A 13,297-nucleotide genomic window follows, 5' to 3' on the forward strand; every position below is an offset into this window, starting at 1 on the left:
ATAAAGATATACCGTATATGTTAACATTAAGCACGCTCTGTCTGAGGCTTTGTCAGGTTAGAGTTTAATCTGATTTTTATTTTAACCCAATCTAACCTGAAGGAATTGACTTAATTGGAACCAGTGTTGGGAGTAATGTGTTATAAAAGTAACAAATTACTGTAATGCGTTGCTTTTTGCTGTAACAGAGTAATGTAAGGCATTACAGGGAAAACTGTAATATTTTGCTCAGTACAAATGTCAGTAACGTTCGTTAAAATGCTTTTTTAACCTGAACTGAAGTGGTGGGTTTTTCTTCATACAAATTCGCTAAAATCACCGCAATATCAGCAGCAGTCAAACGCCATCGTTATAGTTCCAAATGTCACGACGTACCCGGAGGTGCACCCACGTAGACCGTTGGGTGATCGGGCGAAAGGACCGGTGCAGAACTCCATGCTCCACGGGGCAAATCGCAGCTGTCGCCCGATCACTCTTTGTGTACACCCTGCTCCTGCGGTCCTAGATTCCAAGTTCTAGTCCAAGATTATTCCTGGTTTAGTCTGGTTTTAGACCTGGTTTAGACCTGGTTTAGACCTGGTTCAGGACTAAAACAGGACTACAACAGTACTGAGTGTCGGGATGGGCCCGGAGGTGTGCCCGCATAGACTGTCGGGTGACCAGGACTGAGACCAGGACCAGACCGGGACCAGGACCAGCACTGAGATCAGAAACAGACCAGGACTGAGACTGGAACTGAGACCACGACTGACTGGTTTTGTCCTGGTTTAGTCTTGGTTTAGAGCTGGTTGAGTCCTGGTGTAGTCCTGGTTTAGTCCTGGTTCAGTCCATATGCAGTGCAAAAGTCCAGCATCACAGTTTAAATCACAGAAACAGGAAATTATATATATATTTTTTCCATTACTCATTTAAACACAAAATCGAAAACTGAAAAAATTAATTGTTATCAATTTTTTTTCATTTTAGTTTTGGAGGCAAAAAATGAAGAAAATAGTTTTTTTGATTTCTTATTTTTGGTTTTATTTTTGAAAAACGGATGGTCGAATGATACATGAATTGTGCTGTTTAAATCCACTTAGTATTTTCAGACAATCTAAAATCTTTTTTGGCAGTGCTTTCTAATGTGTGCATCGTGTTTCCATGGAGACACGAAGCAGCTGGGATGAAGATCAGCTCTTCTAAGTCTGAGGCCATGGTTCTTGACCGGAAAAAGGTGGCTTGTCCTCTCCAGGTGGGTGGAGAGTCCCTACCTCAAGTGGAGGAGTTCAAGTATCTCAGGGTCTTGTTCACGAGTGAGGGGAGGACGGAACGTAAGATTGACAGGCGGATCGGTGCAGCGTCTGCAGTGATGCGGTCGCTGTATCGGACCGTTGTGGTGAAGCGGGAGCTGAGCCGAAAGGCGAAGCTCTCGATTTACCGGTCAGTCTTCGTTCCTACTCTCACCTATGGTCATGAGCTCTGGGTAGTGACCGAAAGGACGAGATCGCCGATACAAGCGCTCGAAATGAGTTTCCTCCGCAGGGTGGCTGGGCGCTCCCTTAGAGATAGGGTGAGGAGCTCAGTCACACGGGAGGAACTCGGAGTAGAGCCGCTGCTCCTCCACATCGAGAGGAGCCAGTTGAGGTGGCTCGGGCATCTGTTCTGGATGCCTCCTGGACGCCTCCCTCGGGAGGTGTTCCGGGCATGTCCCATCGGGAGGAGGCCCCGGGGAAGACCCAGGACACGCTGGAGGGACTATGTCTCTCAGCTGGCCTGGGAACGCCTCGGGGTCCCCCCGGAGGAGCTGGAGGACGTGTCTGGGGTGAAGGAAGTCTGGGAGTCCCTGCTTAGGCTGCTGCCCCCGCGACCCGGCCCCGGATAAGTGGAAGAAAATGGATGGATGGATGGGTGTCTCCATGGTAACTGCTGAACATTCCACCATAAAGGCACATGTATGTAGAACACCCCTATGCATTATGTCACTCAAGAGTCAATTCCAACCGTCACATTTCTGACTTGGTGGAAGGACAAATATGAGAACAAATGAAACACAAAACGCAGGTAAAAGTTATTGTTTTACAGAAAGGAGCACTCTGAGGAGTCACCTTGAGAAGAAATCCCACCTGAGGGAGATTATTAAAGTGTTTTCTGATACGAGACGATGAAGGAAGAACCAGCCACCGATAACTAAAATGACAAACAGTAGAGCCGGCCCATAATTCTGTTTATGCATTTGGCTCCATTTAAATGAAGACGCTAAGGTGACAAACATATCTGATGCACGGGCCTGCGCGAAGCAATTAACGTCACCCTAGGGCGCCATCACGGTGTACAGCTACTGTATTAGTCTGGAAAATGCACAAAAGTGACCTTATCTTGGGACATTAGCTCAGGAGTTTAAAAAAGTTTGGCAATGTTGAAATTAGACCGTTAGACCTGTTCAAATTTGAATATATATTTGGGGCTTTGTTTTCATTCTTTTCTCCATGGAGATGTTATTGCTTTGTCTGGAATGTTTCACAGTATATTATTAAATCCATCTATCTTTCTATCTTCATGGAGGCCAAACCAGACCAAGTTGTAGGTCACATCTGTGGAGAGGCGACCCCGCTCACAGTCAAAATGCCAGTTTTCGGAGGTGTTTTTGAGCTATAAAACCTGTAATTGAACAAATGTAAGGTAGAGCTGTATGACTTCTTACAAGGAAAAAAAGAAAAGAAATATATTTTTCATTCATTTTCCGGGCTATTAGGAGCTCTGGATTATAAGGCGCACTGTCATTAAATGGTCTATTTTCAAACCTTTTTCACAAATAAAACACACCGGACTTTAAAACGAAACACAGCAGTTGGATGGGTCAGTGGGACTTTGTTTGTTCGTTCACGGTGACTCTGGGCTTTGTTCAGTTGTGGTGTGTAGGGAGGGTGCTGTCTGGGACCGCTGGATTGTTGGTGTGTTCACAGTGACTCAGTTGTTCAGTTGTGTCTAGAAGTGGCACATTGCACTCGCTTTTTCCGTCCGTTCCTCGCCCATTCCTCATCTGCGTGGAGTGATGAGTGTGACTGCGGGTGTTTTTCACTGTGTGGTCGCTGTCTGCTCTGTGTGTGTTTGCGTGCGCTGCGGGTGGTGTGGCTTTGTAGTTTACTGAAGTCGTGCTGGGACACAGTGGATTCGTGTACAGGGCGCTCTGGATTGTGGGGCACGCAGTCATTTTTTGATGGGGTTGGAGGCTTAAGAGCGCGCCCAATAGCCCGGAAAATACGGTATTAAAGTGAACTGAAAAACATTTTGTATTTCTGCAGAATGATTCATCAGAACGATGAACTAAATTGAATAGAAACTGTATAGAACTTATTTGCTGTCTAACCTGAATGACGATAGCAGCGCCCATGGCCACTTCTGTAATAAGATGAATCCACACACTCCAAATGAACTGAGAGAAGAGGAGTTATGACGCAGACGGAGCAAAGGTGACACAGAAAAGATGTCAAATTTGTGTTTTTAATGAAAAATACTGTTCTGTTGTAAATATATTCAGTGAAGATGTAGTCTCTTTAGCTTCATCTTGGTGAAAGTTATTAAAGGTCCTATTATACATGAAACTGACTCATTGAAAACATACCCAGAGTTGTGTTTTGTTTCATTCACGTATGTTTGAGTAACTGGGCATTATTAGTCTGTCTAGAGCTGCTCCATTATGGAAAAAATCATTGTCACAATTATTTTGGTCAATGTTGAAATCACGATTATTCAGACGATTTTTTGTTTTTTTTTGTTACATGATGTATTTATTCAGCATTTCCCTCTCTCAAAAAAACACTGTTATTGATCATTTACACAAAACTTTTAAATTGAAAATAAATATAGGCTATAAATATAAATCTTAGACACGTTTTGGATTGTATGAAACATAAAATGAATGAAATATACTTTGAACATGAAATAAGGCATAGAAAAACATAAATGTATCCAAAATAGACTATATATCCTGCTGTTCTACAATCTCTATATTTTAAAAATAAAATAAATGTACTTATTTATATAAAAATATCCCAAAATAAACTTTGTTGAGGTTTACTCGTTTCAACTCGATTATATGAGTTTGGAGAACGTTTGACACACAAATCAAAATCGCGATCAGACTTCAAATAATTGCACAGCCTTCAGTCCATCTACATCTTAAAAGCTCAAAATGCTCTGTTCCACCTTGTGATGTCATGCAGTGATAGTTTTCAAGTTGACAGTTACCTTTTATCTTTAGTTCAGATTAAATTGGCAATTCCACGACTAATATGCAGGGTTTGTGTGTTAAACGTATGAATGAAACAAAACACAACTCCAGTAAGGGTGTAGGTTTGTTATTAGACGTTCTGAGATGTATTCAGTGATATGACGACAGGGTAACCCCTGCCGCTATTTCACTGGCTGCAACAGAGTGATGTCATTAGTGGAGCCAGGAGCCTAAACTGGGGAAGCGGCAGGACAGGGCCGCACCTGAAGATGTCGACTTGAGCAGGTGTGAGTGAAGACGCTGCACCAAACTTTGAAAAACATTTCAAAATGAACTTACTTGGCTTCATCTTCAATTAAACTTGTCTTATAATGAGTCGCCACGGAAAAAGACAAGTGCACCTCCCAAACAGAGCCCGACTCATGCGCTGTGAGACCCCGACTCTACTGACAATATTCAATGGAAAAATGTACGAACATGACCTCACAAATATCTCATCACCAACAAGCAAAGAGAAATCTGCTACAAACTTCGACATCACTGTTATCCGGTAAAGCAGTGGTCCCCAACCTTTTGTGCACCACAGACTGGTTTTATATCAGACAATATTTCGTGGACTGGAGTCCTGTTTTAGTCTTGGTTTTAGACCTGTTTTAGACTTGTTTTAGTTCTGGTTTAGTGGGTGCAGCACACATGATGTACAGGAGGAGGGATGGTCCTTGTGATGTACTAGAGGGGGATGGTCCTCGCAGCGTACAGGAGGGGGGGGGGGGGTCCTTGCGCCGTACGGGAGCAGGGATGGTCCTCGTGGCGTATGGGAGGAGGGACAGTCTTCACGGAGTACAGGAGGTGGGGCGGTCCTCGCGGCAGACGGGAGAGGGGATGGTTCTCGCGGCGTACGGGAGGGGGGACGGGCTTCACAGCGTACGGGAGGGGGGATGGCCCTCACGATGTATGGGAGGGGGGGACGGTCCTCACGGCGTACGGGAGGAGGGATGGTCCGCGTGGTGTAGGGGAGGGGGGGACAGTCAGACAGTCCAATCAGGGGGGGTTCGCAATTTCGCGGCCTGGTACCAAACAACCCACGGCCCGGTACCAGTCCCCGGCTCAGGGGCTGGGGACCCTGATCTAAAGCATCATCTTAGAAGGACAATGGACACGAACTGTACACTTTGAACTGAAAAATGAAACCACCTCTCACTTATTTTGGACCTGCCCAGACTCTGAGTGTTTTTGGAAAGAATTCATAAAACATCTACACAACTTCTTATCTCATTTGACCCTTTCTGATGAAGATGTGCTGTTTGGTTTTTGCAGTGTGCATCATAAACACTGAGACCAAACCTACGAACTCCAGGTCTGTTTGTGCTGATGAAACATTAAAATAGTTGGAATATAAGCATTCATGTGTTGTAGTTCCAGCTAAGACAGTTTTTTTTTGTGGTCAGATTGTGTTAAAACAAAGCACAGAATAAGTTCCAGTTGGAGAATTAGACAGCTGACAGTTCATTACGGATGGATAAAACATGCAGACATATTAATGACTAGTCTGAGTGTTTTTCATGGACAGATTAACTCCCTCCCACGTGTATTCTCCCTCAGAGCTCAGATTCAAACTACAAAGTAAACTAATGAGTTGTCTTTGATATGAAGCATGGACACAGATATGACTCACACAAGCAGATACATGATTAATAAATACTATGAGAGAAATCATTTGCGGACTGAGAGCCACATCCAGATAAATGACTCTTGCTAATAAAAAGTTAGCTTTGGAAATGAAAACGCGGCGTCCAATCAGAATCCCAGCAGGTGTCGTACGCAGATACCAACCCGCGCGGAGCTGTGAGTTTAAGCTGGTTCTAAACACAATGGGAAATCATTTAACGCTGATTCTCTCGGCCTGATATGACTTCAGTCGGGGGTGTGGCCATTTACAATATTTAGTTGTATTTCATTGGCGTCTTGTTGGTGCCGGGTTTTCCAAATGTTTTAAAGCAAACTACAGTAGATATAATCAGTGTTGGGAAGGTGACTTTTAAAATGTATTCCCCTACATATTACAGATTACATACCCCACAGTGTAGTTTGTAATGGAATCCATTAAATTACTTAAAGTGAGTAACGTAATCTGAACACTTTGGATTACTTGATATTTTGTAGAGTAGCAAAGATGAGGATATTTTCACATAAGATGTTTTGTTTTATCTGCTTAAAGACAATAAAAAGGTGAGTCTTTCCTTCACTGTATTAAAAATATTATTGATAGAAGAGGAGGAGACACGGTCCGCGCGGCATGATTTAGTCCTGGTAAATCCTGTTTTAGTCCTGATTTAGATCTGGTTTAGACCTGGTTTTAGCCCTGGTTTAGACCTGGTTTTAGTCCTGGTTTAGACCGGTTTTAGTCCTCGTTTAGACCTGGATTTAATCCTGGTTTAGACTTGGTTTAGTCCTGATTTAGACCTGGTTTTAGATCTGGTTTTAGTCCTGGTTTAGACCTGGTTTTAGTCCTGGTTTAGACCTGGTTTACTCCTGGTTTAGACCTGGTTTTAGCCCTGGTTTAGACCTGATTTAGACCTGGTTTTAGTCCTGGTTTAGTCCTGGTTTAGACCTGGTTTAGATCTAGTTTAGACCTGGTTTTAGTCCTGGTTTAGTCCTGGTTTAGATCTGGTTTAGACCTGGTTTTAGTCCTGGTTTAGACTTGGTTTTGGTCCTGGTTTAGTGTCCGGCAATGAGTGGAATTACCAAAAAAAAAAAAAACACACACGGAGCAGACAGTGACCGCACAGCGAAAACACACCCACAGACACACTCATCACTCCACGCCGACGAGGAACGGAACGGAGGAACGAACCGAAAAAGCGAGTGCAATGTGCCACTTCTAGACACAACTGAACAACTGAGTCACTGCGAACACGCCGACAATCCGTTGGTCCCAGACAGCACCCTCCCTACACGCCACAACTGAACAAAGCCCAGAGTCACCGTGAACGCAACAAACAAAGTCCCACTGACCCATCCAACTGTTGTGTTTCCTTTAAAGTCTGGTGCGGTTTATTTGTGAAAAAAGTTCAAAAATAGACCATTTAATGACAGTGTGTCTTATAATCCAGAGCAACTAATAGCCTGGAAAACACTGTACATTATGATCTTGTCGTCCCTCTCTCTGTACCGGCTGCAGTGAGTCTTGTCATTTTGGTCTTAAAATGTTCGTATTAACCCACGACACATGATCCCAATTTTTGTCAGTCAAAAAAATCCTATTCATAACATAGAGTCTGGCTCCAGATTCGCTCATCTAACAGTTAACATCGCGAGCCTCATTTGAGCGGCTCTGAACGCTGTGGGTGACGTCCCACTCACTTAGTCCACTTCTTTTATACAGTCTATGGTGTTGGGTTATTGAAAGACAAACTCTCTCAGTAGATTTCAGAGTTCTGCCCCCCACACAGACGTTTACTGAACTCAGGACTTTTCTCCTTCTTCTCAGTGCTGAATAGAATTATATCAACAAGCAAACACAAACACAACACTGATCTGGCTGATATAAACAAAATATATCATTTAGAATATAAATGGTAAAATGTTTGGAGAAGGCCTTGAACAAATACAACATTTGTATAAAGAAAATATTTAAAATGCATATTATTGCAAACATTGATTTTCACTTAATTAGAACCAATCCCAGAAGGACATATTTACCTTGTTTACTACAGTTTCTAAATTTGCAATATTAATGAAGCTGAATAATGTATGTTTATTTAATTTAATGTAACCAGCTGCTCTAAATTCAAACTCTTCTGATATATTCATTTAATATGCTTTTTCAATATTTATTCATTTCATTATTATTTCAATATTTATTTATTTCATTTTAAAGTTATACGGAAGAACAGAATTTTCCTGGGCTCTGTTCAGGTGACCATGATTAAAGCAACAATATAGAATCAGAATGTTGCTTTGACCCAATCCTGTGAAGTCATGTCCATTCTGACTCCAAACCTCCTTGAGAGGTTGTATATTTGCCATTTGTCACTTCACCCACATTGCCTAGTATGAAGGTGGTGTGTGTGTGAGTGATGGTGGTGATCGGAGGCAGCCTCGCTTCCATCAGTCTGTCCCAGGGCAGCTGTGGCTACAGTAGCACTTTACCACCACTGATTGTGGAGTGAATTAATAATGCTCTGTAAAACATCTCTGAGTGTCCAGAAAAGCGACATATAAAACTGATGCATTATTATGATTATTAGTATTAAAATAATGCAGAAGAAGACATGTAGTCTCATGGGAGCAGCTGCTTCTGTGGCTCCTTTAAACTCTCTCTTATGCTGTAATTGCCTTGTGTGTGTAAATGTGTAGTACAGAGCTAAAGCTAAATGTATTTGTGCTGATGTCAGCCTGTCCACCAACTGTGAAGTCAAGAGATTTGGTTTGGTGAGTGCAAACACAAGCTCCTCAGGTCAGCTGTATGAAGACCAGGGGCATGAGTTGGACGTTGTACTAAATGGGACAATTGATTTCACAGCTGAAGGGTCCCACCTCTTCATGGTGACATTTGACTGTAGTAAACAGTTCATTTTCCTTCATGTCTTTATTTTATGAAAAATGACCAGACAACATTTTTGAACACTACATTTATGACCCTGAGTTGCAATTTTTCAATTCTCGCTAAGCACAGAGACGTGGGCGGAGACAGAGGAGGACAGAGGAGGACAGAGAGGGACGTGAAGACAGAACGTTTTGGAGCACTCAACCTCAATTTCAGGATATTGCAAATTTTCAAAGCCAACTGTGCATAATATGTTCTCTTTAAGTAAACTAATGTGTGACAAGATAAACTGTCAGTGTGAATGTGGCAGGAGTATGTATTCTGTAAGCAGTGTTGGAGAGTAACAGATTACATGTATCAGAGTTAATTAAAAAATTAAAATTAACTGTATTCAGTTACAGTTACTGTTTCAGTGAGTGGTAATTGGATTACAGTTACTTTGTTGAAATAAATGGATTACATGGCAGTATTTTCCTATTTTCACATTTTGGGCTATATCCCCCTTTTTTTTTTTTTTTTTTTAGTAATTCCACTCATTGCTGGACACTAAACCAGGACTAAATCAGGATTGAACCAGGACAAAAACCAGGTCTAAACTAGATCTAAACCAGGACTAAACCAGGACTAAACCAGGACTAAAACCAGGTCTAAACCAGGTCTAATCCAGAACTAAAACCAGGTCTAAACCAGGTGTAAACCAGGACTAAAACCAGGTCTAAACCAGGGCTAAAACCAGGTCTAAACTAGATCTAAACCAGGTCTAAACCAGGTCTAAGCCAGGTCTAAACCAGGTCTAAACTAGATCTACACCAGGACTAAAACCAGACTAAAACAGGATTTAACAGGACTAAATCATGCTGCGTGGACGTGTCTCCTCTTCTTCTATCAATAATATTTTTAATATTCAGGAAAGTCTGGGCTTTTTATTGTCTCTTAGCAGATAAAACATCTTATGTGAAGATATCCGAGTCTTTGCTTCTCTACAGAAAATCAAGTAAGTAAGTCCAAAAGTATTCAGATTACATTACTCACTTTAAGTAATGTAATGGATTATGATACAAACTACATTTTGGTGTGTGTAATCGGTAATCTGTAGGGGAATACATTTTAAAAGTCACCTTCCCAACACTGTCTGTAAGTGTTAAGAGTTGAATATCAGCAAATACAAATATAATGTGTTCTCTTAACCCGGGCTCAGACTGCATGCGTGGCAGTCTGGTGGTGCCGGGGGAGGTGAGGATATGGTTCTGTAGATTCTTTCCTTTGGGAGTTAGTTCTGGCGTGAACTCATGGTGTGAGTGCAACACCATAACAAAACCACATTGGAGTCGCACCTGGACCGTGTGCAGTCTGAGCGCGGTGTTAAGAAGAAATAATATCATTTTCCATCACCTCTTACACGTACCCCATCTTAAACCCCGGACCTGGTTTATTCACAGAGAGCAGAGCGGCGGTCCACCTGAACTGCACTCACCCAGCGTCCGTGCTGTGACGATCTCGCTGTACGGCCCCGTGCCTATCTTGTTCTTGGAGAGCACGCTGAACTGGTACACGGTGCCCGGAATCAGACCCTCCACCTGCAGACTGGTGCCAGAGGAGAGGGGCACGTCCACAGAGAACCACTGCTGCTTCTCATCGCTGCCCCCTGCTGTCACATTCTTCACCCTGAACACACATACAGACACACAGAGCTCCGCGGTTAGAACGGCTGCACGGAATATCAAGAAAATATTCATTAGAACAACATATATGGCAAGAGACTAAATATATTGTATTCATTATTTCTGTCTCAAATAAATGCACATTATTTTTTACTGAAGAAGATTTTAAACATGGATCATCAAAGTTAATCAGTAGCATCTTTCCACGCTACATGACCTGAACAAAGACGGAGCATCATAACTGGCCCAACTCACTGCTGTAGGAGTTTGAGTTTAATGAAGTCGTTACAAAGCCTGAATCTTAATACTGTTTTTTGGTTATGAATGAACTCTCTGTCCATGTTTTGTTAAGACTACTAAAAGAGTAGTCATTAGTTTTTTAGGCATTCTGTCAAGTAAATTAACACATATCTGAGTATTAACTGCTAACACATAACATATCTAGATCATCATGTTACCTTTTATTGTGTTGAAAATGCTATATTTGCAGAAAACAATGTATTAACAGTTTTAATCAGTTTCACTTTCATTGTTGTAGAGCAGGGGTGGGCAAACTTTTTTGTGGGCCACAAAGGGTTCTAAAATTTGACGGAAGGGTAGAGTTTTTTGGTAATTCACCTCATAAGCAAAAAAAAAAATAACATGGGATAAGTAGAAAACATTTTATTGAAATATCCCATAACTGAAAATAATTACAAAGCATTACAACAAAATATTTGTCTTTCAAGTGCCACGGTATTTGCTTTTTATTGAAATGACTTTTAAAACACTGAAAATGATTTTGATTATGATTAGTATTACTCAAGTTCAGCGGGCTGGATTAAAAAGATAGAGGGGCCACATATGGCCCCTGGGCCGTAGTTTGCTCACCCCTGTTGTAGAGTATTGTTTTCTATCCTGCTTGAGTATATTTATGAAGAATTGGGTGACATCGGCTTGTGGGCGAAGCAATGGACAGAATCGTACAGATAACGGTAAGGAGGGTTCAGGAGAGATCGCTAGATTACTCAAACATGCATTGATGACATATAAGAACACTTAAGGCATGTTTTTGATGAGGGAACAAAGTCTCTTTAATTCAGTATAGTTGGCCTGCGGAACATAAATGGGCGTTTCTTCCCTAAACTAGAACACCGCCTGTTTTTAACTTGTGTCCCCTTATATTGTACAACCTCCTTTCTTCAGTATTTTCAACACAGTAATATTTCTGCTGCTGTAAGTGCATCATTTGGCTATGAAAAAACTGCATTCATGACAAATACTTGTATTAACGCTGTCTGTAAGTTTAATTTATTTGTAAAGTTTGTAAGGTCCTAATACTCCGGTGCGACTTATACATATTAAAATTCAGACTGACAGCCACGAGAAGGTGCTCTAAGCTTGTGTGCGCATGTCTCCTGCAGAAAGAGCCGTTGTCCTGCTGGAAGTAGTGAAATATTCAGCCGAAAACGGTAATCGAGCAGCAGAAAGAAAGTTTGGAGTGAACGAGAAACTTGTGAAGGACTGGCAGGAAACGGTGAAGGAGAACACAGCTTCACGGGAGGATCCACCGTGCAACTTTCCTGGAAGTCACTGGATGGATGGACAAAGCCTGGACTTCAGTGACACTGAAACCATCCTGTCGGGATTCAGAAAGGCCCAAATAATTCTCACTGGAACTGATGCTGAGTCTGACGACAGCTACACAGAAGAGGAACTGAAGCTCCGGTTACCTCTGGAGGTCACGATGTTACTCAGAAGTAGGAATGGGTATAATTAGTCGATTAATCGATAATTGATCATTAAGAATTTCATCAGTTATGTTCATTTTAATCGACAAACCGAATGTAGGCTGCTCTGCATAGTGTAGGGTGACCAAACAGGGGTCTGTATATGTAGCTCTCTGCACTCAGAAGGAGCACGCAGACAGTCAGTCAGCCTGCAACGTGCAGAAGTGCAAATGTGTATTTAATGATGACTTGTACAAAAAATTCCACACTTTCCGTTCCGGTCGGGACAAGTGGGAGGCCATGTGCACAGTGTTTCGGTGTCCAGTGGGGAAAAGTTTTGCCAGGTGAGAGTAGCACAATGTCGATGACGAGTCCCCACCTCCCTCCCCCCGTACGGTGTCCTGGTTTTGACAAACGCAAATATGGTCACACTAACCTGTATTCCAGTGAGTCGTGTCGCATCAGCGCACAAGAGCTGTTTTTTTCTTCACTTAGTTTATGCAAATTAGCCATGTGGTTTTAAGTTTCGTTTCTGTGAGACTTGCTCAAACTGCATTAAACACACTATAAAGTCAAATGGATTGATGTGGCTCTAGAGTGGTTACGGTTTATATGTCGTAAAGTTGAATTTATTTATGCAGATTAGTAGTGCAAATAGTAATAATAATGATGATAATTTTAATATAAAAATGTTAATGATTAATCAATAATCGACTGTTAATTCTCCCGTTGACTGATTAAGAAAATTTAATCGAATGCCCATTTCTGCTCAGAAGTGACACCGAGGATGAAGAATTGAATGGATTTAGTGATTTGGAGTGAGATGGAGAGTTTGGTAAACTTGTTCTGTTCTGTTGTTTATGTTATATTTATCTGAAGAACTGTTCATATGTGACGTTAACAGTCTGTTGTTCTCTGTTCTATTGTTTTTACTACAACTTGACTTTCAAAATGAAATGTCGGGTCCTGGTCTCTGATTTTATAAAATAAATTTACTCCAAAAAGTGCGACTTATATGTTTTTTTTTTCCTTCTTCATTATGCATTTTTTGGCCGGTGCAACTTATAGTCCAAAAAATACTGCAATATAGGACCTTTAAATCAAAAGAACCCCACACCGCTCCTTTTCGCCGCATCAGTAAAAGTAGGACACATTAAACATTCAGACT

At 41.7% G+C, this 13,297-nt stretch overlaps 1 protein-coding gene across 1 annotated transcript in view; it reads right to left on the reverse strand.

Annotated features, from left to right (window-relative positions):
• igsf9a (immunoglobulin superfamily, member 9a) overlaps nucleotides 1-13,297 on the reverse strand; it is a 242,568-nt gene that overhangs the window by 33,498 nt on the left and 195,773 nt on the right. The window contains exon 14 of the mRNA XM_020919260.2: nucleotides 10,234-10,424. Within this exon, the coding sequence (XP_020774919.2) occupies nucleotides 10,234-10,424 (191 nt within the window). The remainder of the gene's footprint in view (nucleotides 1-10,233; nucleotides 10,425-13,297) is intronic.

This window comes from Boleophthalmus pectinirostris, unplaced genomic scaffold, assembly GCF_026225935.1.
Source record: "Boleophthalmus pectinirostris isolate CB_2022bp ecotype Guang Dong unplaced genomic scaffold, ASM2622593v1 HiC_scaffold_18, whole genome shotgun sequence".
Classification (NCBI taxonomy): domain Eukaryota; kingdom Metazoa; phylum Chordata; class Actinopteri; order Gobiiformes; family Gobiidae; genus Boleophthalmus; species Boleophthalmus pectinirostris.